The sequence below is a fragment of the Drosophila gunungcola genome (genome assembly GCF_025200985.1).
Source record: "Drosophila gunungcola strain Sukarami chromosome 2R unlocalized genomic scaffold, Dgunungcola_SK_2 000020F, whole genome shotgun sequence".
Lineage (NCBI taxonomy): Eukaryota > Metazoa > Arthropoda > Insecta > Diptera > Drosophilidae > Drosophila > Drosophila gunungcola.
In genome coordinates, this window is record NW_026453174.1 from 663,414 (window position 1) to 691,291 (window position 27,878).

The 27,878-nt window shown below is 39.9% G+C and overlaps 4 protein-coding genes across 7 annotated transcripts; 2 read left to right on the top strand and 2 right to left on the bottom strand.

The window, feature by feature from the left end:
• The first annotated feature begins 2,416 nt into the window (after nt 1–2,416).
• On the top strand, nt 2,417–8,229 carry LOC128256506 (protein eiger). 2 transcript variants are annotated; one of them, XM_052986915.1, is made up of 7 exons: nt 2,417–3,197; nt 5,452–5,577; nt 6,600–6,934; nt 7,005–7,109; nt 7,332–7,393; nt 7,471–7,560; nt 7,626–8,229. In XM_052986915.1, the coding sequence occupies exons 1-7, from the start codon at nt 3,030–3,032 to the stop codon at nt 7,988–7,990; spliced, it is 1,251 nt and encodes a 416-aa protein (XP_052842875.1). In that variant the 5' UTR covers nt 2,417–3,029; the 3' UTR covers nt 7,991–8,229. The 2 variants fall into 2 exon arrangements, with proteins under 2 accessions (XP_052842875.1, XP_052842876.1); XM_052986916.1 differs by having other exon boundaries at nt 7,489–7,560.
• A 1,306-nt stretch (nt 8,230–9,535) lies between these two features.
• Nucleotides 9,536–27,805, top strand: LOC128256498 (uncharacterized). 3 transcript variants are annotated; one of them, XM_052986903.1, is made up of 7 exons: nt 9,536–9,664; nt 20,537–20,803; nt 21,800–22,039; nt 23,591–24,602; nt 25,180–25,608; nt 25,672–25,954; nt 26,484–27,805. In XM_052986903.1, exons 2-7 carry the CDS (start codon nt 20,584–20,586, stop codon nt 26,676–26,678), a joined length of 2,379 nt encoding a protein of 792 aa, XP_052842863.1. In that variant the 5' UTR covers nt 9,536–9,664; nt 20,537–20,583; the 3' UTR covers nt 26,679–27,805. The 3 variants fall into 3 exon arrangements, with proteins under 3 accessions (XP_052842863.1, XP_052842862.1, XP_052842864.1); XM_052986902.1 differs by lacking the exon at nt 9,536–9,664 and adding an exon at nt 17,073–17,500; XM_052986904.1 differs by lacking the exons at nt 9,536–9,664; nt 21,800–22,039 and adding an exon at nt 17,073–17,500.
• Nucleotides 10,042–11,677, bottom strand: LOC128256504 (facilitated trehalose transporter Tret1-2 homolog). The gene has a single exon (XM_052986913.1). It carries the CDS (start codon nt 11,533–11,535, stop codon nt 10,201–10,203), a length of 1,335 nt encoding a protein of 444 aa, XP_052842873.1. The 5' UTR covers nt 11,536–11,677; the 3' UTR covers nt 10,042–10,200.
• On the bottom strand, nt 15,299–16,911 carry LOC128256511 (uncharacterized). The gene is made up of 2 exons (XM_052986921.1): nt 15,490–16,911; nt 15,299–15,412 (listed from the first exon to the last, which is right to left on the bottom strand). Exons 1-2 carry the CDS (start codon nt 16,552–16,554, stop codon nt 15,404–15,406), a joined length of 1,074 nt encoding a protein of 357 aa, XP_052842881.1. The 5' UTR covers nt 16,555–16,911; the 3' UTR covers nt 15,299–15,403.
• Nucleotides 27,806–27,878: the final 73 nt, after the last annotated feature.

A 27,878-nucleotide genomic window follows, 5' to 3' on the forward strand; every position in this document is an offset into this window, starting at 1 on the left:
GCACACTTTATTGAAACAGATAATGGCTTGTCGTATATTAATTATCGGAACGAATTTCTATCATACAAAAACACACACCCAAATGTACATTGATGAGAGTGCAAATCAATTCGAAGTAAACCGATCTGCGACTCAGGCCCCAAAAACAGTAGCGTAGCCAGGGGGGTTTGAAGTTTATAAGTCTCTGCCATAAACTTGTTAAAAATCTGATAGAAAATATGGTATAACAAAATTATTATACAACAAATTATTTTTTAAGCCCTACACCCAATAACAAATCATGGATACGCCTCTGCTCCGATATATAGATGCAAAGAAATTCATTTCAAGCATCGTTGGTTCTATTGGAGCGCTTGTCTAATAAATTTCGTCGATGATCGCGCGATAAATAACTTGCACATAAGAAATCCACAATATGGAAGACACCCCGAGGTCCGAACAAAGCCCAATTGCTATGGAACTCTGACTTTATACTGTGGAGGGGGAGAATATAAAGAAGTGACTGTGTGTCTGTATATTTGCAACGTCAATTGCCGGCATTGACTTTGAAACGAGTGCCTTGAGATCGTCTTGCTTCTTGAATATGCTCCATTAAGTGGGTCTCAGTCTCAGGCTATCGTTAACCCTCTGTACAAACACGTCACATATCTGGATCATACAAGATAATGCATTTGTATCTGGAAGAGAGTCTTTTTATACTAAAAACACAATATGACAGATAAGGAATTCTAATTCTAATAATCAAAAATATCACTTATTTTATATTAAAAATTCATTTATTAATTATATTAAAAAGATTTACAAATTTCTAAAATCAAAATATTAGGCTTAAAGTCAAACATCCACAATTCAAAAAGAGACAATAAGTAAATGTAAACATATATAAGGAATCATTCGTTTTTTACCTATTACTTTGACTGTGTTAAAAACATTTTTATCTTGACAGGAAATTATTTCTAGTAGGATCTATTCAATTGAATTTATTAACATTGTGAAAAAAACTTACCCAAAAAGATTATGGTTCCTGAAGAACCCATAAATTGAGAAACTGTCAAGACTAATGGGTTAATTGATGCACCGGAAGCGTGAGGCCTGCACTTCGCGTGCCATTCTGCTCCCCGCTGTTTTGGCCACATTTCTACCTGTGGCTACCTGTCCTCACCGTCGATTCGAAACTAATTAGCTGACCAGCGCCGGCATTTGCATCTTTGCCTGTTTCGTAAGGGTGTCGGTCAGATTTACGATACGGATCTTTTTGGCAGCCGGCCGGACAGACAGATTGTCGCGACGGTGGCAGATCGGATCAGCATTAGGTTTATGGCTTCCTACTTTTCCCGCAATTAGAACCCGTACTTAGACATTCGGCTTCTGATAAGCCGTCGAGCGCTCTAAGTAATAATAAATACGATTTTAATGAAATGCTAAAATTTCTCTACGCTTATCAGGGGTTCTTTCAAACATTCGTTATAGGGAATTCAATTAGCTGCGCCTCAGAGACCGGGGATCGGAGATCGGAGATCGGGGATTTCTTCAATGCCAAAGTCATAAAGGGGGCCCAACAAAGCAAGCCACACAAAAAAAAGAAACCCTATTGCTGTGAAACTTAACCGCTTACAGTGGTGCAGATTTCAAAAAGCAATCAAGCAACCCCTATTAATATCCAGGGGGAGGTTTTAAGTACTATACACAAAACACATAAAACTAAATAAAAGAAACTGTGGAAAACACTGCGCAGAAAGTCAAACACGGTTTGCTACTTACGATTGCCATATGGACACAGGGGAATCGAATCGAGTACAGTATGCTCTGACTAAGAAAAAATTAAGAAAAAACCAGAAACATATTAGAGGTTTTAATACATAAATAAATGACTTCCTTTATTGATATAATATATGTTATGTGAAATGAATTACCGATAACTATAAATAAACTATTCTTAATTTTTCCAAGCTGAATTTATAAAGCAATATTTACTCAAAAATAAGATTATAGAAAAGTTAAAGAAGTCTTTCCATGATGCACATGTACAAATTTTTAATGCATCGGCAGTTTCCATATCTTATATAACATTTAAGTACGTGCTTCCACATTTATTTTTGTAAGTTAAAGAGCTGGCATCATATACAAATTCTAAGTCGATTTGATTCTTTTTTTTGTGTAGTATACAAGCTCTTTCTGATTTTTTTTATCCAATGTCCACTGTATCACAACAACACCACCCCTGGGAGAGCCTTGCAAAAATTAATTACACAAAGTAAATGGCGCAGGCGCCCTTAAGTAGGCCGCATCCTCGACGTGCGAGCGAGTGAGAGAGGGAGGCGTGTATTGGATCTGTCTCCCTCGCTCTTTGCTGCCTGCTCGTTCATGAGAAAGCAAGTGCCGTTCGCTCGATTCCGATTCCGATTCCCGTTCTCAATTTACACTCATTCTCTTTCAAATCGTCGACGCGAACGGACGTTTAATAAAAACCGGTAAAATCGAAGCATAACAAGCGCGTGCGTGCGTGCTTAGCAAAAAAAACGTTAACCGTTTCAGTTAACTACCAAGATCGAATTTCGCCAGTGGGCAAATTACTAAAAATAAGTGTGTTTTGCTGGGCTTTTATCGCGGACAAGAACTGATAAAACAAGAAAATATCTCGCAAAACTCGTTCTCGCAAGTCTCTTGTGCAAATTGCCGATCGCGGAAGGGAAAAACAACCAGCAACAGCAGCCCCAAGAAAATCTGTCCCGTCTAGACAAGGAACATATTATCTCTCAAAAAGGGCATAGTCAGCAGCCGCAAAGAAATATATCTTATATGTAGATGTCGCAGCTTATCTAAAGCTGTCTGTAAAAGTGTTTTGCAGTATAGTGTGATTGTGAATGTGATTGTGATTGTATAGTGTACATAACGACAAAGCTCAAGTGGGAGCAGCTGTCGAGTGCCCTTGAGTGGGGGTGGGCAAGATCGTCATTATCATCAGCATCGCATCTGGAGGCCCCAGCCGATTCGATCTAAAATCCACAGTGCCACAGTGCTCATCAATTATGACTGCCGAGACTCTCAAGCCGTTTATAACGCCAACGAGTGCCAACGAAGGTTTTCCGGCCAAAGTGACCAGTGCGGCGTCCGCCAAGCGCCGCACCCGCCAGCTGATCCCCTACGTCTTGGGGGTCATCGGACTGGGACTGGTCATCGCCATTATGACTCTTACGGTGAGTTTTCCCCAGAAGATATATAGCAAGTTCTGCCGGATCTGCCATGAGTAACTGTAATAGCTCATTTGGATCGTCAGTTGTAGTTCCAATAAATTATTAACTACTGCATTACAAAATCATCAAGAACAAGAACATGACACATTCTTATTTTAAATTAGGACAAAAATTTTGATTAACCCAATTTACCAAACCCCTTAAAAATATGTAAAATCACCTTACAAGATTTGTAAACACAGATCAGTTAGCCTTGGTAAATAATTAACTTTTATATTGGTGATCCTTACAAAATATCAAGAACAAATATCAATGTACAAAAAATTCGATCAGATATCCTAGAAAGTTGTTTGTTGTTGTGTGGCGTTGGAATACTAAAGGTGTGGAGATATCAGTTATTGGTGGGTCTTTTCATCGAATAAAGATACGAATGAATTGTTATTGGCCATGTTGTTAAATGTTATCTTAGGCGTAAAAGTGGCGCTCTCACGATTATAATTGTTTAAAGCTAATTGTTTTTCTCACACGAAAAATAACTAACTACTGAAATATATTTCGATAAACCAAAGAAGACAAAAAACTTAAAGAAGAAGTTAACAAGTTTTATTTATTATTCTCGGACAGTTATATGTAAGTAGTTAAGAGCTATTAATATAAAAATATCTATCTTATCTGTCTGAAAACTCTCTTAACGAGTTTTGTTTTCTTTTGAAAACCAAGATTGTACTACAAAAAGCCCAAAGACTTGATAGATTCCATTTAGAGATTTAGCCATGAACTGCCTTCTAGACTCTGCGAAGACTTAAACAACAGACCCCACGATTCATCGGAAATGTTTATTTCAGTAGCCTACAAATAATAAACTGCGAATAAATATAAATGCAAATTGGACTTTACGAAACACATATATGTACAGGCACCCCCGAAATCGCAATCTAAAAATGAATATTTAACCTCTGGCACGCTTCTGTTCATAGAGCTGTTTGTCACAAAGTCGTTGCTGATGCCAAATTAAAAACGAAATTCCCCAGATGCATAAATTGAAATGAAAACAGATTTTATGATCCGTGGCCGTCGCAGATACGTTAACTATAATTTGGCATGAAACTATATTTAGAATGGAAAAGTCGCCGGTTTCTTGTCTGATCAAGCGTTGTCATCACCGACACGTCTTTAGGCCAAATCGGTTCCTAATGATCCAGCTAATCCAAATAAAGCGGATGCAGATGCTAGAATCATTTTTTTTGTTTATCTGTAGTTGTCAGTTTGCTGTTGTTGTTGTTGTTGTTGTTGAACCATTTTAAATGCCACTGGGGATTGTGTTCTGTTCTGTTCTGTGCTGTTCTGTTATGCATTTGCAGCCGATAAATCTTGGGTCATGTTTTCGCTGATAACTTTGGGCATGACTCTGGCCGCTGAGTTGCGGATTTGTGTGGCTAAAGATTAAGTTTCTTCCCCAACCAACAACAAGTCCCCCACACACCCGTGACCCACTCAACTTTGGCTTAAGTGAACGGAAATCGTACAATTGTCAATTGACTTGTAAATGATTGGCTTCAGCCACTGACGTGCGCCATAACTTTTGTTTTCCCCATAAATCTCTGTTAAGTCTTAAAGTAGTTGTTTTGTTGAATTCAATTTTGCTGCCCCTTCCATATCCTGACATCCAATCAAAGTGACCTCAACGCATGACCCTCATCATCTGGGCTACGCATGTGAAAGTGACAAACTGCAGGCGCTGCGATCGATCTACAGATCGCTCGATAAGCCCTAATGGAAATTGGTTTACTGGAAATCCAAAACACGAGCCTCAAACAAGTTTCTTGGGTCGCCGTACTGTCCATAATTTATACAAGAATTCAGTACAAGTTTTTATTTGTGTTTATTTTTGTTTGCCCCCAGTGCGCATAGTGGTCTAGGTTGAGCCATTCTTTTTTGATTTCGGGTGGCAGTCGAAACATGAAAAGTGTCTGTGTATATGAGGTCTCTGCTCGGCCCGAATTTTAATGATCCATTAAGCAGATTATGTGCCTGAGTGGCGATGTCGGTACCTCGCCTCTATCTGTTCGTTCAGTTATAATTTTTATATTTTTCGGGTGTCAAAAGTTCGCGGCACTAGGTGTTATACGATGTGCTGGGCCTTAGTACCAAGTATAGATGTTTAATTGAGGCTTATTTAATTAATTGGCAAAGTGCTAACGACTTGATGATTAGAAACGAATTAAGATAAGTCTATTTCAATTGAAATTCCTTCCAGATCTGGCAGACATCGCGGATCACGCATCTGGACAAGGAGTTAAAGAGTCTGAAGCGAGTCGTCGATCATCTCCAGCAGCGATTGGGCATTAACTATCTGGATGAGTTTGACGAGTTCCAAAAGGAGGTGAGCTATTGTAAAAATCACTCTTAAGCATCAATATTTATATTTTTCAATGGGCAGGCTGTAACATTTGTCTGAGGTAAATACAGGTCTCTCGCATTGTTTACAAAGTCGGAAATAATTTTGTTATTCTCTGGGTTGAGTACTTGAGTTTTTAATAGGGGTACATAGGGTTGTGGTTATTATGTACGTTTTTGCGTTTTAGGTGTGAAATACAAGCAAATTAAAGAAACAATTTCACGCATTTCTTTAAAGCAAAGAGATCTTATAAGGCATTTTCTAGTCGGTAAGAATGTATTCCTCTTTAAAAATAATGCCCCCAAAAATGCCCAGATATATGTGGTTATTGTGTGGGACATACAAAAATATTTATAGAAATATGTGCTAAAATATAAATTCAGAGCGTTTTCATCTGTTTTTTAAATCTGTTTCTTTTTGCTACGCTGCTTTACAAAAAGCCTGTGAGGAATACTGATAGATTGTTTTTATTATAATGGCTCTTTACTCAGAGAAACACTTAATTAAAATATGAAATACATTTGGCGCAGATGAGGCGCCAGCCGGTCCATGTAATTTATGAGATACAAATCCCCAAGTGACACAAGGTAAAAGCCCCAATAAAAGAGGAAAACTATTGGAACCTATCTGTAGCTATAGTTGTTCAAGGCGAGCGATTGCTATTGGTTTTATGTGACGATTGATCGGATCAAATCGGATCATCAAATGGCCTAATGGCCAGACATCGTTTCACGATTTTAGGATTTATTTATATTTTGATGGCTGGGCATCTGTGGAAGCGGTTCTCTTGAGACTTTGTTCGTCTTTAAATATAATTTGTATAGTGTGCATATATAATATGTTTTTGAGGGAGGCGCCATCAATTAGGATGATGACGAAACAGCTTTTGCTGCGGGCGTGCGTCTAAAAATGAACCTCCCAACTGAATGTTTGATATGTGCCAGCTGCAGTCACGTACTTGGCCAAGTGTTTTGACCCAAAATGTTGACCCCATCTCCCCGTTGCAGTACGAGAATGCGCTCATCGACTTTCCCAAAAAGGTGGATGGCCTCACGGATGACGAGGACGAGGACGAGGACGATGTCGACGGTCTGGATCCTACTGGGGACGAGGAGGAGGACGATGACAACTATAGCTCCCTGGATGATGGTGACACGGACTACGATGACTACACCGATATGATAAACAAGCTGCAAAATCTGCACACTGAGCAGACCACGCCCACATCTGAGACCACCGCCGAGGGCGAGGGCGAAACGGATAGCGCCTCCTCCGCCTCGAATGACGATAATGTGTTTGACGACTTTACCAGCTATAATGCCCACAAAAAGAAGCTGGAGAGGTGAGCATGAGGGGGATTTTCTGGGATTACGGATACTCAAAAGGTATAATGTTTGATTATCCCATAACAGAAAATCTCGTTCGATTGCCGATATTGGCAATGAGCAGCAGAATATAGGGGGAAATCACACGGAGCTAGAGGAAAAGCCATCCAATGAGGCAGTTTTAAAGGAGAGGTGAGTAAAGAGTTCTCTATAAATCTCTTTAATATATAAAATTAGACATATTATTGGGACTGATAAATATAATATAAGTACATATATCATTTAAATAAACTAAATGTTGTATTAAACTGACAAGACTTAAATAGCTTTCCTATTTCTTTAAGTATAAAATACTAATGAACGAAAACTCTTAAAGTTTTATTTATGATAATAAAATGTTTTTTTTACCTACAGCTCCGCTAAACTTCACCACCGACGCAGGATGCATTCCCGGCGCCGTCACTTAGTTCGCAAAGGTGTGTAGTCAAGAAAAGCGAAACAATTGGCAGAAAAAGAATACCAAGTCTCTATTTGCACCTCTGTTAATTTGCAGGTGAATCTCTTATTTCAGCCAGATCCGATGACTCGAGGCCAGCCGCCCATTTCCACCTGAGCAGCAGGAAGCGTCACCTAGGGAATATGGGTAAGGGAATGCCTGAGCTCTCTTTAATATATATTTAAAATAATACGTTGCCTATCCTTTTCAAGGCTATCATGGGGATATGTACATTGGCAATGATCACGTGAAAAACTCATATGAAGGACACTTTCAAGCGCACGATGGCGTGTTGACGGTGCTCACTCCGGGCCTATATTACGTATACGCCCAGATATGCTACAATAATTCGCACGACCAGAACGGGTTCATCGTCTTCCAAGGAGACACGCCCTTCCTGCAGTGCTTGAACACGGTGCCCACCAACATGCCCCACAAAGTGCACACCTGCCACACCAGCGGACTCATCCACTTGGAGCGCAATGAGAGGATCCACCTGAAGGACATTCACAACGATCGCAATGTCGTCCTGCGGGAGGCGAACAATCGAAGCTACTTTGGCATCTTCAAGGTGTGAGCATGAGAGATTATTCCTGCACGGAAAGCCAGTCTTAGCTTTAGTAGTCCCTGCGACTGCTCGTGAATGCGATTCACCGCCAGCGTGGATCCATTAGTTCGTAGCCCGTAGTCTTAGTCACTCATAACCTAATCTCAAAACGAATCACGCAATCGCACAAAAATCATATTTATTTTGTATATACTCCTTCAGCTTAAACTATACGACGAAAAAGTGAATAAAAATCTAGTATAACTTTAGAGGAATTTCTTTTCTATGCTTGTTTTAGCATTGTTATTCCTCAATCCCTATTTTAAAGACCCATTGAAAGGAGATTAAGAGATGTAGAGTCCTAATTGCAATTCCAGCTTACTGTGTATTATAAATTGTACAAATAATTTTGTCAAAGGTAAGTGGACTGCAATGCAGCTAGTTTCTAATATCCGGACCGGGAGCAGTCAAACAGCATGGGGTCCTGGCCCGGGCAGGAGCATCTGGAGCATCGCCATGGAAACCGCAGGAAAGCACCGAGTTCCGGATTTCCCCATCCTTTTTGGGCATATGGACAGCAGCCACCTCGTTTCCCCGAATTCGGACAGTTGGACATCACATGAAGGGGAGAAGATGGACGGGATTGACGTCAACATAATAGCTGGTGGGCTGCAGCTGCAATTGAGGATTCACTGGGACCAAAAGTACAGTCATCAGTACAGTCATACATATGTAAGCAAATCATACATGCACATTAGATTGTATGTACATTGAAAGCTCTACTGTTATAAGCTTGATTTTTCATAAAAACCAATTTGTTTTGATTTATATTCAATTTGACAGCAGCTTGGGCAAATTACAATTCGAGTAAACATAAATATGAGGACTTGTGTTGTTTTTTTTTTTTTGTTTAAAAGTATTGATTTTTTTTCTTGGCTTTGTTTGAACAATGCTTAAACCACAGGTCGTACGAGTTATTTTTTAATGATGACCTCGAGATTTGTATGTAGGAAATAATATAAGTAAGTATATATTTTTAAAGAAATTTGTTTGCTTTTAAAGATTTGAAATCCCTTGTACATCTGTAAAACATTTAAAGCGAGAAAAAAATGCTAAATTTGTTTACCTAAAAAAGAACTAATATGAATTTCTCAGATTCTGGATTAGAATCATTTATAAAACATTTAAATCTATATAAGGAAATGCAACAGAAGTCTGATGTTTTTCATTTTAATGCACCACAAAGGCACATATGTACACAACACCAATAGATGAAAAGGCCATCGGCGGAAATAATTGAGCGGGCGGAGTAACAGGTGGCCCATGCTGACCCAGCCATCCTGATGATGGGAGAGCAACAGTTCGTTCCCGGAATAAGTATGTGCTTTCGGCCTGGAGCTGCAGCTCTGCTTTCGGCCAGCCATCACATCACATGTTCCTGGCCATGCGCAGTGGTCGGGAAATGGAAACAAAGTCCCGAATCCGCTGGGGAAATGGCAGACAGTGAGGCGGGAAGCTTTTGCCCATTTACCTGGCCTTTTGCTGTTTACCCACTATTTGCATCCGCCATTAAGGTGCATTTGTTTTGGGTGCAATGCCAGCTCATTTGCAGTTTGTTCCTGGTTTCGGTGAAGAGCGGTTTGGCTTTCCTTGCCCCGAGACGTTTGGTATTCAATTCTGCAAGGATTGAGCTGCCACGGAATGGTAAGTCAGCAGCAGTATGTACTTACCCAGTCAGGGCCAACAGGTGGCACATGCACTTCTGCGGCTTTTTGATATCAAAAGTTCACTACGGACGGCAGTGCACTTAGAGTCGCTTAAACTAAGGTGATTGCATACCAATAATCCTTTTATAAAAAATAATGTAACGTTCAAAAGTTTGTGAAAAGATATGAATTTTTTGGTATTTGGCATTCTGTGCTGAAGCGGAAAAAAAGAACATTTTTGTATGTTGAAAGTGCGATCGTCACTACATTTTTACCTCTTTAATAGTTGTTTCTGTTTGATTAGTCTTAAGCCGGAAGTTATTTATAAACTAAAAGTGTTTGTTTTTCAGTAACAATTTTAATTTGTGTACTCACAAAAGTGACTTACAAAGGTGCTGCACACTTGACAAAAACATTAAATGATTTTTGACAGCAAATTTGTTACTTAAAATACCATGTTCTACAGGGATTCCAGATATTTTGCATTTTGCACATTTCTGCTTTTAGGAATTTTAAAAAGTTTAAGATCAGAGACTACTCCTTCTTTTCACCCAGCTTGGCCTGGATTTCGTTGATGGTCCTGCCCTTTGTTTCGGGAATCAGAAAGAGTACAAACAAAAAGGCGGCCACAGCGAAGCCAAAGAATATTCCAAAACAGGCGGTAGCTCCGATTTGCTCATTGAGCACGGGGAACAGCAAAGTAACGACAAATGCGGCAAGCCAATTTGTGGTTCCGGCAATCGATCCAGCAATGGCCTTAACGTCCTCCGCGAAAAGCTCGGCCATCATTACCCAGGGAACTGGGCCAAAACCAACGGAAAAGCCGATGATAAAGATGCAAATGGCCATTAGGGCCAGCCAACCGACATCCGAGTCCAAAAGCAGGCCAAAGTAGAGGGACATGATCAGGGTGCTGATGCCCATCATGAGAGCCGAGATCAGCAGCAGTATTTTGCGACCCAGTCGTTCGATCAGGAAGATCGAGATCACGGTGGAGACGGCCATTACGATGCCCACCACAATCGTGGAGAAACGGGGCTCCAGCGAGGATCCCGCCGACATGAAGATGAAAGTTGTGTAGAAGACGATCGCGTTGATGCCCGTGAACTGCTGGAAGATCATGAGCGTGATGGAGAGGAAGAGGCCCTTGAGCGTGACCTTGCGGCAGAGCGTTTTCCCGATGCTAGCCTGCTCCTTCTGGCCCTCGGCTGCCATGTCCTTAAGCTCACCACCCACGTCCGCATCCTTGCCGCGCAGAAACTTCAGCGCCTTCTCCGCCCGCTCGGTTTTGCCCTTCTGAGCCAAGTACACTGGCGATTCCGGCATCCACATGAACAGCAGGAAGTAGATAATGGGCCAAATGGTGCAGGCTATGCCCAAGCAAAGAGTGTTCACAAAGGCTCCAACCACAAAGGAGTACAGGATGCCGTGGACGATCAGCAGCTGGAAGAAGCAGCCCATGATGCCGCGATACTTGACTTCGGCCACTTCGGTGGTGTACATGGGACTGGCCACGCAGAAGGCTCCACCGCAGAAGCCCACAATGAAGCGTCCGACCAGCAGCATCGCGATGTGGGCCGCCAGGATGATCAGCGCCCAGCCGATCACAAAGGGCGGCAGCAGGCAGAGCATCGTCACCTTGCGTCCGATCTTGCCGATGAGCACGCCCACCGGGATGCAGGAGCAAGCTGCGCCCAGCGTCATCAGGGACCCCACCAGGCCCCACTCCGTCGTGTCAGGAACGAAGTCGAAGGCCTGGCCACTCTTGATTTCTTCCTCAACCGGCCCCGACCACCCGATCACGGTGCCCAGGCACAGGGCTCCCATAGCGGCGATAATGCCCACTATAAACTGTTTAGCAGCCGACATTTTCCGAGTTCAAAAAAATAATAAACAACAAAATAAAATAAGCACAAATTTTGAAATACAATGAAAACGCAGGAATTTCAGATTTGTCTACAGAAAGTTTGTAACTATTTTTGAGTGTTTTTTCGGAACCTAATTTACCAAATCCATCTGAACATTTTGAAATATCTACACCCAAAACGCAAAACTATAGACTGTATTAAAGTATAAGTATTAATATATATATTATATTATTATATTATTATACTATTATACTATATATATATATATATTGTTGACGCAGGTTTATATTATTTATTTCAATTCTTGAGTTTTTATTTTATTTAATTTCTGTTCAGCTTAGCTTTTTCACGTCTGCTTCCAATTGTCTCTCTCAATTCAAGTGTTACCCTATTCTGATCTTCACATAGTCCTTACTACTTATTCTACATTATTGGAACATCGGAATGGAACATAAGTGTTATTATTATTAAATTATTAAATAGTCACATCTTATATCCACTTGATCTATACAGCTTCCAATATACTGCTAACAGCTCGGCCATCCTGACAATTAGATCGTCCTCGATCGTGGGTTTCTAATATTATAAAAGTTTTTCTTAATATTATATGTTTTAGTTAGTAATAATTTTGACTAGTTATGATATATAATTAAATTAATTTAGCATATATTAGGAGTTAATTTCACACTGATTACGCCAATCTGCCCATTTTCGTATCCGACATGCTTCTACAATTCCTTCATAGGGAAATTTGACTAATTTGACAATTTTCAATATCACTTATGACATATCTATCGTTTGGCAATATCTTTTTAACGATATATGGTCCTTTGTACTTTGGTACAAACTTTTTGTTTGTACCAATTGTGGTGTCAATGTTTCGCATTACAACAAAATCGCCTTCCTCAAATTCTATATGGTCTTTATGATTTTTCTGAAAATATTCTTTGCTCCTTTTCTGGCACTGTTCTATTTTATCTGAAGAATTCTTACGCACATTTTCTAAATCACTCTGTGGTATATCATTTCTATCATCTAAGTATTCTGATAATGCGTCAATATTGCAACCTCTCTGCTGAACTCCAAATAATAATACTGAGGGTAATTCCTTTGTAGTTGAATGCATTGAATTATTAATGGCATATTCGGCCCTATCTAAAAGTTTGCTCCAGTCTTCATGCTTAATTGGTTCAGTTATCTTGGCCAGCATCGCTTTTATTGTCCTATTTACTCTCTCCACCTGTCCGTTCGCTTGAGGTGACGCAGTTGCTACCTTAACGTGTTCGATATTATTTTCTAATAAAAATTTGGCAAATTCTAATGACGTAAAACATGTACCTCTATCACTTACAACTCTACGTGGTCGACTATAGTATTGAAAATATTTCGAAAAACACATGTTGACTTCTTTTGTACTCGTTGAATTCACTGGATACAACTTAACAAATTTGGTAAATCCATCAATAATTACTAGCAAATGTTTCTTTTTCGATATAACTGAAGGTAAAGGTCCAAAATGGTCTATGTGTAATGTATCAAACGGAATTGGTCGCTTAGGTATATTATGAAGTGTTCGATTATTCGCATGTGTGGGTACCGTAAACATGATACACTTTAAGCAATTTCCAATAAATGCATCTATTTTAGCTTTCATGTTTGGAAACCAATAGTGTCTCATTATTTCTTTTAAGCACTTCTCGGAACCTAAATGACATAAATTTTCATGAACCCTCCTAATTATATGGGATTCCATTTCAGCTGGTACATATAGCAATTCAATATCATTCTCACCTAATCTATAAACAATTCCATCGCTTAATATAAAGTTCTTCACACTTCCTTGTTCTAATTGTTCTTTCAATTTCACTATAATACTATCTCTATTTTGCGTTATCTGAAGCTGAAGGTTGATGTCGTCACTGTCAATTACTGAAACTATTTGATCTTTGTTGTCACTATTTTGGATATTCACTACTGGTTCATATTCAAAACTCTCATTTAAGGCTGAAGGGTATCTACTTAATGAATCAACATGAGTCATATACTTTCCACTACGATGCTTAAGGGTATAATTGTAATTAGCCAATTCTAAAGCCCATCTGGCAATGCTCGAGTTAAGGCGTCCTTTCCCTAGGCACAAAACTACTGCATTACAATCTGTTACTATGTTAAACGGAATTCCTTCTAAATATATTCTGAATTTTCGTAATGAATAAACTACAGCTAATGTTTCCAATTTAAAGCTTTCATATCTAGCTTCTAGTTTTGTTGCTCTTTGTGAAAAATAGGCTATTGGGTGAAACTTATTATCATTCTGCTTTTGCAACAAAATTCCTCCAAATCCCTCGCTACTTGCGTCGCAATGCAATTCAGTCTCTCGATTTGGGTTGTACAAGGATAATATGGGAGATGAAATTAATTTGTCACGAAGATATTCAAAAGTTTTTATACAATCCTCACTAAGTTCATACTTAACACCTGCTTTTGTGAGCTCTTGCAATGGCTTTGCTATTTTTGAGTATGCCGGAATAAACCTCCTAAAGTAAGAAAATAGTCCTAAACATTTCTGCATTCCATGGCGATCTTTTGGTATCGGAAGATGTTTAATAGTTGATGTGTGCTCATAATTCGGACTTATTCCTTTTTCACTCAGTGTATACCCTAAAAATTCAATGCTTTTGTAAGCGAACTGGCACTTATTTATTTTAATTTCCAATCGGTACTCTGCTAAAATTCGTAATACTCTTCCTACAATCTTAAAATGTTCGTTCAATGTTTTCGAGCCTATAGCAATATCGTCTATATAAACTACTACATTTCCTTCGCGAATCAAAGGTTGAAGAATAAAGTTAATAAATCTCATAAATACTGCGGGTGCATTCATGAGTCCGAAAGGCATTCTTGTATATTCATATTGACCGGAAGGTGTTACAAATGCTGTATACTGCACGGAACTTTCTGCTACTTTCACTTGATGGTATCCATTTTTCAAATCTAACAATGTAAAATACTTATTTCCTTCTAATCTCTCTAAGCAGTCATCTATGAGGGGAAGGGGGTATCCGTCTCGAACGGTTATCTTATTAAGTTGTCTATAATCTACACACATACGCTTTTCTCCAGATTTTTTCTTAACAAGAACGATAGCGGAACTATAGGGTGAATTGCTTTCTCTTATGAATCCTTTTTTCAATAACTCATCAATTTTTGAATCTACTTCTTTCTTTTCCTGATACGAAAGTCTTCTTGGTACAGTGCGTACCGGTTCTTCAGACTTAAGTCTTAGCCTCATTTCATAACTATGTTGGATCGCTGGGATGTTAGATAAACATAAGTAATTCAATCTTATTATTTCACTGAGTTCGCTTCGATCTTCATCACTTAACTTCGGGTCAATGTCAAAACTTTCATCATCCTGAAATACATCAATACTATATATATACGGAATGCTGTCGTCACTAACTATTTCGTTTTCTATACACAACTCTTCAAAATCTCTACTGCTTTCTAAATGGTCACTGTCTCTATATGTTTCACTATTCTGAAGTCTATTTATTGGTTCAATACTCACTATTTTCAATGGTTCACTATCCTTAAATAAATTCACTTCTACAATTTCTTTTACCTTATCCTTAGAAATCAATTTTATTCCAAATTTCTCAAAAAACTTACGGCCTAACAGAACATTAGTTGAAACATAATTATTGGGTACAACAAAAAATGAAATTTCTTCTTCTATGTTTTGAAAAACGAGCCTGACAAAAATTTTTCCGAATGTTTTAATTTTAAATCCATTAACTCCATAGTAATTCGTCGGGACCAGTATATCGCTAAAGTTTTTATAAGGAATCGCAGAGTGCTGAATTAAATTAATGGCGCTTCCCGTATCGAACATGGCAGACAGAAGAGTTACGTTAGGCTTATGTTGGCAATCAGTGTAAAAATATACTCCTACCTGGTTAAAAATCGGAATAAACATATTAGGCTCCTCTTCGTCATCTCGTATCGGCTGGTTGTTGGCTGCTCCCACCACTCTCGGATCACTTGCTGGCTTCTGCTGACAATCCTTTAGCATATGTTGGAGGGATCCACAACGGAAACAAGATCCCTTCTCGCGTTTCGGCGCAGTGCACGACGAAGCGTAGTGCCCATAAGCAGAGCAATTGTAGCACCGGACTGTTTTCCGATCTCCTCCAGTATTTTCCATGCGCTGAGGAAAATTGTGTGACTTCTTCCTTAGATTGCCATACTTCCAAGCCAATTCCTTCAATTGTGCGATTGTTGTTGCTGTGTACAATATAGCGATATTGGCTGAACGATCGCGAAAACCATCAATGACGAACTGCACTGTCAATTTTTCGTCAATATTTGCACGCATAGCAATTTCCTCCATCAGAAGTATGTATCCCATAACGGTGTTCTTCGCGGGGTTAAACATGGTTTCCTTAAGTAGCAATACAATATCAGCAGTTGAGCTTCCACGACCGAATGTTTTTATGAAATTTGTCTTAAATTCGTCGTAAGTGTTCGATCGATCAACACTCACAAACAAGTCGGCATCTGTACCCGATTTCATCAACATTCGTACGCAGCGCAGTTGAAAATTTGTACATGTGTTGATATCTCTGCAGACTCTCTCAAAATTCAAAATCCACTTAAGGGCTTCCTCATTTTCAGTGGCAGAAAACGGGCTCACGAGGTGCATCACCATTTGGAGGTCATCTGTCGTTTTGTCGACGTTTTTCATCAATCCGGCCAATATTTTCTTCTTCTCAGCAACCCTTATGGCGGCGTCAAGCAGTGCTTCTTCTTCTTCCAATGTCTGGATGCCTTCGGTAGCGGCTCCTTGGCTTAATACTTCCATTTTGGAGTTCTCCTCCTCCAATATGCTTTCTGGGATTTCAGCCACTTCTTGGTATCCAGCATCCAAAGCAAGTTTGCGCAATTGCCTTAAAGTTGCACTTGCAGGGAACTCGATTTCGTTGGCTTGTAGCCACTCACCAATTTGTGTCTTGTCCATTTCAGAATGGCGTCGTAATTATAAAAGCGGAAAAAATGTGTGCTCTCAGGTATGGCTATGTAGGCGAATGTATTAATGGGACTATCCCACTTCTGAAGTTGTTGACGCAGGTTTATATTATTTATTTCAATTCTTGAGTTTTTATTTTATTTAATTTCTGTTCAGCTTAGCTTTTTCACGTCTGCTTCCAATTGTCTCTCTCAATTCAAGTGTTACCCTATTCTGATCTTCACATAGTCCTTACTACTTATTCTACATTATTGGAACATCGGAATGGAACATAAGTGTTATTATTATTAAATTATTAAATAGTCACATCTTATATCCACTTGATCTATACAGCTTCCAATATACTGCTAACAATATATATATATATATATATATATATCATTAGTTTTATTTTGATTTTTGTTAGTTTAATACTCATATTATTGACAAATCATTCTTTTGACAATGACAATTATTTTTTTGGTTGTAGTAAATTACCTTAAAACAGAAAAGCAAACAAATAAGTAACATATTTTGCACGGTGTAAGTCGTGGCCATCTGCACCCTCTCCCCGTCTCTTTCTGAGCGAAGCTTGGCTGCAGCTGAAAGCTTTGAGTGGCTCTCTCTCTGCCCCTTTTTCCACCTCCCGATTTGCAACTCCCACACACGAGGACGAGGCTCTCTCTCGATGAGCTTCGGGTCCTGTCGGCCCTCGTGGGTCCCGTATAAAACATGGAAGCTCCGGAGACTGGCCGACACTCTTGGTTCCGCCTTGGCTGAGCACAGAGCTGGGTACAGGTACAGTGGCTACTGGCTGGCAGCGACGAGCGTTTCCCTTCTGGCGTTGGCGTAGGCGTGACGCCATGTTGTGAAAAGTGTCTGGCAAATAGTGAAAAATTCCCACGGAAAACTGCACTCGAACGTCGCGAAAACAAACAAAAAAGTCAAACCAATCCAAGTGAGTTGAGAAAAGTACAAACTTTTTGGCCAGTGTTTGTGTGCGGTGGTAAAATTACGCAAATGCTGCACAGGATTTGCCATTTCCATTGATTTCGCGGGTGGGCGTGTATATATATATATACATATATAGAGGTAAATTTGTGTGTGGGAGGAAAAGAATGAAGCAAAATAATTGCGTACAATTTATTTGCAACTCTCCGCATTCACTAATTGGACAGCGGAGCTGATGAATTGTTTGCTGGCCTGTTGACAAAATACCTCGGGCACTTCCCTGAATAACTGATACATACACATGCTCGCGAAAAGTTGGCTAACAAGTTGGCAACTTCCCCGAGGACAGGACACAGGACATCTCCTTCGTTGGCTTTAAATATTTTAAGCCAAAAAGCTTTTCCCTGCCCCTAATTAGCCGCTTCCTTTGCTGACAGAATTCATTCACTTAGTCGCCGGCAAAAAGCCCGATTCAATTTGGCCCAATTCTAACGAAAAGGATCTTTTTCTGTCGCAGAAGGACCCGTGGATATGTATGTATAAATGTATGTATAGAGTAGTTGTATCCATGGTTGCTGCTACAAATTCAATTAGGGCGCTAATTTAAATGCCCTGCTGGGTCGCATTTGTGGGGTCTGGAAATCTGATTGGTAAAGAAAGAGCGCCTGTTCCACTGAAATTCAATAAATTATTAGCACTGCCTTTATCGTTTGATGTAGGGAAACCAAAGGCGACAGCGGTATCAATCTATATTAATCATACGCCCCGTGCGACATTCAAGATGTGAGCCAAATTAGGCTTTCATTTCCTTGAATCAAAGGAATCTGCACTGCTAGTCTCAAACTTTAAAAGGCAATGTATTTATAACAATCATATGCCCTGCTCCAATTAATCAATATTAGTCATACGCCCCGTGCGCCTTCAGATTTAAGTTTTCGTTTTCATGAATCGAAAGCATCTGCTTTAGAGGAAGTAATTTACATTAATCATAAGTCCTGCTTTCCACTCAGGCTTTAAATAATATTAATCGTTGCCAACAATAACTTTGTTAGTTAGAATTTCTAATTGGAAGAAGTCTTATTTAAATGATTATTAATTAAACTTCGCAGAATGAGAACAGACTTTAATTTTAACCTAACAATTTAGTAATACCTGTTTTGTAAATTATATAAATGATAAAATTAATGTTAACAAGATATTTTGGTTAAATTTTTTAAAGCAATAATCAAAGGTATAATAACTATCAATTTCTTTGAAGTATCATAATATTTAGTTTTTCTTTTACAATTTGTGTTTTCCATAAGCTAGACGATGGCTTAAGTTATCGGTACCGCATCACCCCAAGCAACAGGCAAGTCCCTAGCGAACCTATTGCAATTGAGGGAAAATGAAATCTCTTTTATGCAGCTGCGTTTAATCTGGATTAGAGCCGGGGAACAGACACAAAAACATCAACAGCTAGGGGACTCGTTGCCTTAGACAAAAGCCAGCCAAGCAGCAATAATACAAAGAAAGGGGCAAAAACGAGCCAACAGCTGCAGGCGAGACGCAAATAGGGTTCTTCACCAGAGCAGGAGTGGAAATAGCCATAGAGAAGCGCAGGAAAAGCCAAAGAACGTCGAATGAAAAGCGACGGCTGCCTTGACATTTAATGGGGGGAAAATGAAAAGAAAACGTGGCCACAGGTACAAGAAAAGTGGAAAGTGGTAGTGGAAGAGGTAGTGGAGGAGGGAGTGGGAGTGGCTCTGTGAATACCAGATATATTTTCCTTCCAAGGCATAAATTCTGCTATAAGGAATGCATAGCATACTTATGTGCGTCACCATAAAACCGAGAAGAAGTGGATAAAACGGAGAATTAGAGACGGGATGGGCATTTCAATGGCAGTTGGCATCCGAGCAGCAATTCAACTTTCCCATAATTGTCAGCTTGCCTTTTGTCAGCGGCCAAGAATGCTGAAAGAAAGTCCGGGAGAAAATACAAGTTCTGCGATGAAGTTTTCCCCCCTCTAATTTGCCAAGGATGCTGGGTATTTGCTGGCACATTGGAATTTTATTGATTTATATATGGGCCAGGATCCTTTGTATATGCATCAGGCTGGGGGATTTGCTTCATTAGTTAGTCTGCCGAGATGGGCAGATTATTCAAATACCTTTTGCAGCCCGGAATTCGGGGAACAGCTGCTCGTTTGCATAATTAAGCGGCCAAATATGGAATTTCACACGCCATCAAGTGGCCGCGAAAAGAAGACACCTGATACACAACCACAAGTACCAACAAACACCCCACCAACACTCTGGCACACATACATACGTACATGCCAGGAAAGGACCTCACTTTAAAGTGCAAATGTAATTAAAAGTTTGTTACGCACCTTTCGGAAACGTGTCGGGCATTAAAACCAGTTTTAATACCTTTTTTTCAAGCGTTTTAACTGGTTTTTCTCTAACCCTGCTTGTAAGCCATCTCTTGTGTTTATCCGGTGAAAAAACGTTCTATTCAATGCTGTTTTATGCAAGGCAATAATGGTTTTTGTATTGACCAAATGCTTTTGCCATATTCATGATTTTGCACGCAAAAAAGTAAGAAAAACAGCTATTCTGCTGTTTTTTATATCGATCAAATGATATAATAATTTTAAGAACAAATCTCGCCAGAAAAAGTTAAATAAAAAAGCCTTTTCTACATTTTATTGAAAAAATTGCCATATTTTTTAGTAAAGTTTTTAAAATAAGTCCATTTAGTAACTACGGTTTTTATAACAACGTTTTTAATATTAAGTCCATTCAGAACAAAGTTTTTGTATATTATGCAAAACGAAATGTTCTTTAATAAGTGTTCTGTAATGTGAACAAAAAATGTCTTATGTTTATAAAAAAATTCATTATATTTTCATTAATAGATTATTGTACCGCAACTCAGTTTATTAAAGGTGATAAACAAGCAGAAATAATTGAAAATTTATCTATAATAATAAAATTTCTTAGCAATTACGATATAATTTACGGAGATACTGATATAAATTTTCCCCCTTCACTTGCAGATTTATAACGCATTTTATTGACTGGGAGGCAGCTGCTAGCGAGTCCAATGGCCAACCGATTTGTAGGCCCCGGTGGTGTCACCTCGCCGGTCCCCTTGACGACGATGGTGGTGCTGCTGCTGGCGGTGGTGCAGTGCAGCCAGGCGAGTCCACAGCGTACCACTGCCTTTTCGCTGCAGGCGGCCGTGGATGAGCTGCATCGGCGGGAGGCGGCCAAGTACCCGCTGAATGCCCCGCCACCACCCTCTTTGGATGACTGGGACGAAGGTGAGTAGGGGGGAGTGGGTAGTGGGGGTGGGGGCCGTGGGAAAATCTTGCCGGGAAATTGGTTTCCCTTAGGGAACCGTGGAGACCTTCACCTTTGCGCACACGTTAACTGGCATAAGTTAATCAAGCAATTCCCCCAAGAAATTGGAACTTTGATTAACCTTCAAGTTAACGCAAGGCGGCACCTTTTAGCCTCTCTTATTTATTTTGTAGTAGGTATATCAATATTTAGACCATTCCTGTATATTTGTTAAGCTATTATCTTGCTTTGGTTAAAGAAAATTAGAAAAAACATCATTAATAAATGATTGGTGAAGACTGCTATTGCTATCATTATTTTTTTCACTCTACGACTTTATTATTTGTCGGTTGAACTTAACAATGCTAGAGATTTTAAATAAATCTTTTAAAATAGAGCTTTAAATTCAAGTTGCGATTTTAGTTTGAAGCTTAACTTTTTAGTCGGGCATGACCAACAATTTTTAGTGTGCCTTAAGCATAAAATACATTGCTTAGTTAAATGTTTTAGTGTTAAATCAATTAAAAACCCCAGAAAAACTTAAAATCAAGAAACATACAAGTCATGAGACTCATAAGATGTACAAGAAATGTATGTTTGGGGCGGAACAATCTGGTTCAATCATACAGCATTTATCCATATGCCAACTTAAAGATATGCTCAAATGTTATCGTTATTCGATTTATGTGACTGGAGTTTGGATTGGGCTGTCATCTGCATGTATCGAGACATCGAGATTATATAAACGCAAGTCGTGGCCGAAATCTGAACGTGATATCAATCACAGGAAGGATGGAGGTTGGAGGAGTAGGAGACCCGCATGTGGAGTGCACGTGCCTTGGATTGCCGAAACCCCAAGCACAGATTTTCCGGACTTTCTCCCCACACACAGTCCCAGTCACAGTCACATGTACCGTTGTTTATTTTCTCTTTTGGGCACACCACCTCAACACCTCACCCCCCTGAAAACCGCACAGATGGCGATTTGTTTGGCAAGAGTAGGAATCGGAATCGCCATCGAGTTAATAAGGCACTTGGCAAGTACTTAGAACGCGACGAGGACAACTACGGTCCGGATCACAACCTGGGATTGGGCTTGGGTCTGGGATTGGGACTGGGATTCGAGGACGGCGGAGACTTGGGCGCGAATAATCTGCCGCTGGCCGATGAGAAGAGAAAGCGCTTCTCCTCTTTTCGGGAACGTGACGAGCAGTTCGGTAAGTAAAGAATATATCACACAATAGCACGCACTAGGAAATGGATACTCACTATGGAGGTCCTTTAAATAGCACTGCACCCCGACATATATTTAAATATATAAATATAAATAGTTAGCCCTGCTGATGTTAAATAAGTACCTTACCACGCACTATTTTATTAGATTCTCTCCAAAGTTTGTTGACTATTTTAGTTTATAATCCCACAATGCTCATATTTCCTGCGTTAATCAATATAATCTAATAAAACAATTAACAATTACCAAGGAAATACATGACCATTTCTGTAAATACAACCAATGTACGTATTAGATTTTAACAGAAATTTTGAAATTGTAATTTATCAAAATGAGTTTTAAATTATTTTTGGTGTCATAAGTAGAGATTGAAGTTTGAAATCAAACTATTATATTTTGAGTACATTTATTTTAAAAGAATTTCGCAAATTCATTTTGAAAATCAACAAAAAAATATATACACTTGTATATTTTTATTTAGTTGCTCTCCACACAATTGTTGATTATACATTTTAAGCATTGTAACTCTCATTTTTTATGTTAAGTGTAAGTCAAAAGCTGTTAAGAGCTGAACCCCGAATTTTAAAAACAATCCTTTTAGGAAAAGCTTGATTTAGGACCACACTAATGGACAAGTTTTAGCACCTCACTCAAGCGGTTCCTTTTGAATGCGAATCACCGAAAATAATTTATGGGTCTGATCCTTAAGTGCTATTACGCTGACCCAAACTGTAGATATCTATGTGTGACTGCGAGCATGTGTCCACTTGAGGCGCCAATGGTGGGAGTGGGAATGGAAGTGGGAGTATGGAGTGGATAAGGCCAACAATGGCCTGGCTAAAACCACTTAGCTCCGATTAACTTGTGAGTGGTGAGTGGGAGGATGGGTTCTTGCTCCACAGTCCCGATGATGAATGCAATCAACTGGAAGCGGCTCAGGACCGACAGATCCTGCCTGTCTGTCTTCCTGTCATTTGATTTAATGGCCAGCCCAACAACTTGATGCATGCCCCTCACACAACACGCATGGCCAAGATTTATCGGCAGTCTTCTTTGTTGGTTTTCCCAAGGTCAAAGCTAAGTCATTGCTCATTGATTGGGCAAACTAATCAACGTAAATCAGGATATTTTTTAAATTTAAACCAACGTTATATACACCAAAAATTCTTAAACCAAGAGGGCTAGTGTTATTTCTTTTTCATTATTTGCAATTATGTTTTTAAGTAAATGTTGAAAGCCAACCATTGCTTAGAAACATATTTCTCCTCTTGATTTATAATTTATTTATCAATGTCATGTATACATTTATTAATAATATCGATATTATATAATAATTTATGTTATGTGTTACCTATATTTTAACTAGATGAATAGGTTTGAAAGAACAAATGCTCTATACTAATATTTTATTCAGCACAAGTTATAAGAACTGTTTAAGCCCAAACTTTATATTATCATTTCCAATAAATAAATATAAATTTTGTAAAATACAGAGCCGGGTCTCAGATATAACCTTTCCCCGAATCTCTTTCAGATGGACCCCTACCCTCGGCTTTCCGTGAGCGTGAGAGCCAGCCATTGAATGCAGAGCCCGCACACAATGAGCTGACGGAGCAGTTTCTACACGAGATCGAGGAAGCCAGGGATCGGGATGCAGTGCGTCAGTGGTGGCGCCACCTGGACCAGGCCAAAGGCCAGCAGGAGCCGGAGCCGCAGGATGCCGAATTGTTCGAGCAGAAGAAGCGGATGCGAGTGCCGCCGTATTACCTGCTGATGCAGAAGAAACGCTCCTATCCGGTTCTCCCGTGGCTGCCGTACAACGGTGACAAGAGGAAGCGCTTCCCGGTGGCCAAGAGGAGCACCAGCAACTCCCACCCGGACTCTCCGCTGGGCCGAACCGATGAGCGAGTGGCCCAGGAGCTGAGCGAGCTGTTCGGCAAGCCGGGCGACAGCAAGTCACATGGCGAGGAAAAACGAAAGCGATCGGCGGACGATCAGCACAAGGCCACCTCCACCTCCCATCAGACTGAATCCCCGCCAGCGACGGCCACCGCATTGGGCGATATGCGCCTGGAGATCAACTTCCAGCGGGTGAATGTGACAACCAAGGACACCTCCACATCTCCACCCCCTGAAACTGGGGAAATGGTGCAGCATGGCGGCCATGCCGGACATCATGGGGGTCATGTTGTGCCGGGCATGGCACCCGAGTATCGCCACCGCAAGCGCAGTGAGCATGCGCATGGCGAGAACGCCGAGGATCCGGAGGCGGACGAGCACGACGAGGAGGGTGAGGAGAGCTCCGACGAGGATGACCACGACGAGTTCGACGAGGAGGATGGCGAGGGTGACCTGGAGCCGGAGGAGGCGGAGGAGCGGCGGCGCAAGAAGAAGCGGGCTGCTGCCAGTCTGACCGGCACCAATGGTGGCTCCAAACATCTCCATGCCCCCACCGTGGGTCACCTAATGCTCCGGGCCAAGAAGTCCATCGATTGGTCGCAGTACTTTGGATTAGATCGCAAAAAGAAGTCCGCCCAGAAGAATGAGTGAGTTAATAATTTATGTAATTATGCCCCCACAAAGGGTATTATAATTTCAGTCAAAAGTTTGCAAAGCAGTAAAGTAGACATTTCCGAACTTTAAAGTAACTCTGTTTTTAATCAGCATTACTAAGAGAATCGATCTAGCAAAGTAAGTCCATCCGATTGTACGCAAACTAATCTCTTTGGTTTAAAAATATCTGGATGAAAGTTTTCCAAAAGCCTTTTTTCTATTGCAGGCATTATATAAGTCGGAAAAGTCCGAATCGGAGGACTGTATCATATAGCTTGCATGGGTTAAATCGGTTAAATAAAATAAAAATATTTTTATAACTTCGATGTTTTTAAATTTATATGTAAAGGTTTATGGTTTCAGAATTTCGATTTTCGTTTTATAAAAAATAGAAAAGGATATAATTTAGCTATCATAATGATCAACATTGCTTTATTGATTTTATACATATACTAATTGATATATAGTTCTTTATTAGAATATTTAATTTTCGTAATAGATGCAAGCTTTGCCGAAGTTTGCTTCCTTTCTTATTTTTAAATTTAATACAATGCTCTCATATCCTTACAGGGAACACAAGAAGCGCAGCGAAACGGACAGCAGCACCAATAATGATGACGACAACGACGATGGGAGCTCCGAGGCGGAGAAAAAGAAGCTTGATTTCGATGTCGAGAAACTGGAGAGCATGGACAAGAAGCTGCAGTCCATCGAGGACTTTATTATCGACGAGACCATCAAGTACACGGGTGCCCACGAGGGTCTGAACAGCAAAGAGGACATTCGCAGGATTAAGGAGCATGTCCTCTCCCGTTTGGCCACCGCCTACAGTCTGGAGAAGATGCGACGTGCCTTGGACAGGCTAAGGAAGTCGGTGGAGAACGAGAACCACCTAATGCACAATGTCATCGAACCGGAATCGGAGGAGAACGCATTGGATTCCAACTACTGGCAGGCCAAGAGGTCGGTGAAGAAGGAGCAGCCCGAAGAACTGGCAGAGTAAGAGCTTACATCTTAATTTTAAATGAGTCTTTACAAAATGTACTTTCCAAAACCTCAAAGGGATGCAAAGCCCCCCAAAGACATGGAAAAGAAGAAGCGCAGTGGCTACTTGCGCTATCCCGAGCAGCCAAACACCATGGACGAGGCCCTCAGCCTGGGCAGCACTCCCTATGAAACCCTCAACGATGCCTATCTGGGCAACAAGAACTACATTGTGGGCTCCAACCAGTGCCCCATCATCGAATCCATGGCGGAGCGCTGTCGCGGAGTGGATCTGATCTCCGGCGACATTAACCAGGAGCTCCTGCCACTCTGCGGAGTCCACCAGATATGCTATCTATGTGTAAGTGGTCTTCTAAAAGGGTTTCAAATATATTCGATCTCTTGAGTTGAGTTTGTGTTTAAATTCATTTGCTTCAGATACAGAAAATCTAGCATGACCTACTATATATATTAAGCGGGTAATTCGAAATTTAAAAAATATTTTAATGATCATGTTTTTAAACGTCTTAACATTCAAAATATGCAAAAAAATTTTTAAAATTCTAGACCCGAATACCCCATTAAAAAAAGACTAAATGACCTAAAGTAATTTTTTCTTTACTTTATTTAGAACATTTTTCTAAAAGACTGATAAAAGACTAATTTTTAAAAGTTAACCAGTCAAATTCTTTAGCTCAACCAGTAGTTAAACTAGGAATTGGTTCAACAATTTTCAAAGAGCAGCCTTAGATCTTAGTGATATTCTGAAATACATCATATCCCTGATGTGTAATGGGTTTATTGTTAAAACCTTGGGATATTTTGTAGAGTTTAGCTATTAACTAACAGATATATTTTTGTACTCATTTAAATTCCTTTTTAATTTGCAGGGTGCCTCGCAGGTGGCCTGCGACTATCAGTATTTGGCGGAGGCGGACGGCGTTTGCGGCGACAGCAACGAGTGCCAGTCGGCGGCCCGCTCCATCCTTATGATCCTGCGGGGATCTCCCGGCAGGCAGCTGGGTCCTCGGGAGTGCTTGAAGAACCCCTGCTTGTACAGGGCGATGCGTGAGATCGGGCTTTAAGCGGACTGTTCCAGACTGCCGCCCAGCGTTTTCCTAACGTCTTTTTGTGTGCGTTTAAAAAGAAAAACCAAAATCGAAAATCGAAAATAACAAACAAATCGGTAATGCAACCCAGAGAGAGAAGATCAAAATATGAGCCCAAAAAAAAAAACAAAAAACGTAAAACAAAAATACAAACCATGCTGAACTAGCGAAAATCAAACGATTGATTCAAAACTAAATAGCCATATAAAGACATAATATTTTGATGGATTTTCCTGTCCGCCCTGAGGGGCGGCAGCAGCCAACTAGAGTTTACCAGATACCTAAAGAGATACATATATATTGTATATATATATATATATACAATTTCGATTCAGTTCATCGCAGTAGGCGCCCGACCGAGGCCCGATTTATTTCGTTTTAAATGTTCAGTGTGAAATGGGATTTTTAGAAACACATTTGCAAGTTTTATGGGTGTTTAAGTGTACAAACGTGATCATAACCGAAACATACATATGCGTAACCAAGACATACAAGTAGTTAATCCACAACCAGCTTTCTAAGTAATTTAATTCGCTTGACATTGTATGAAAGCAGAGCTCACATTGGCAGCTAGTCCTTTAGAGTCATCGCCAGAGTGCTTCTATTCGGTTCGACTCGTATGTGCGTAAGGTGCGTACTTAGGTACCATAATTATATCGATTTTAGCCCACACCGAGGAACTATCTCTGCGAGTCTCACATCCAGAAATAACTAACTATCAGAGACTTCTCTCTCCACGCATTACTCGTCTACAGATGAACATATACATAAATGTGTTTCAACGTGCTTACAATAAATGGACATAACTAAGACAAATATTTAAAGCTCTAACAAATCTATAGATGTGATTATTATTATTATACAAGGAGTTTAATAAATGTATAAATCTTTTAGGGCAGCATATACCAATACCATACAACAGCAAGAAGTTTGGTTGCAAAATCAAAATATTATTAATGTATTTACATAAACGAATATATATATTTGAACTTGATGTATATGCTACAGTTTAAAAAACAAAACCAAAAGCCGTATTTGAAAATATTTATTGCTATACAGTTATCATAAATGTCGAATATAAATATATCGGGTATATTCCTTAATTCGGATGTTTGTAAATTGGGTTGGTAAAGTATTGATCATCAGGTTTTTTAAACGTTTCTTTGTTTTCGGTTC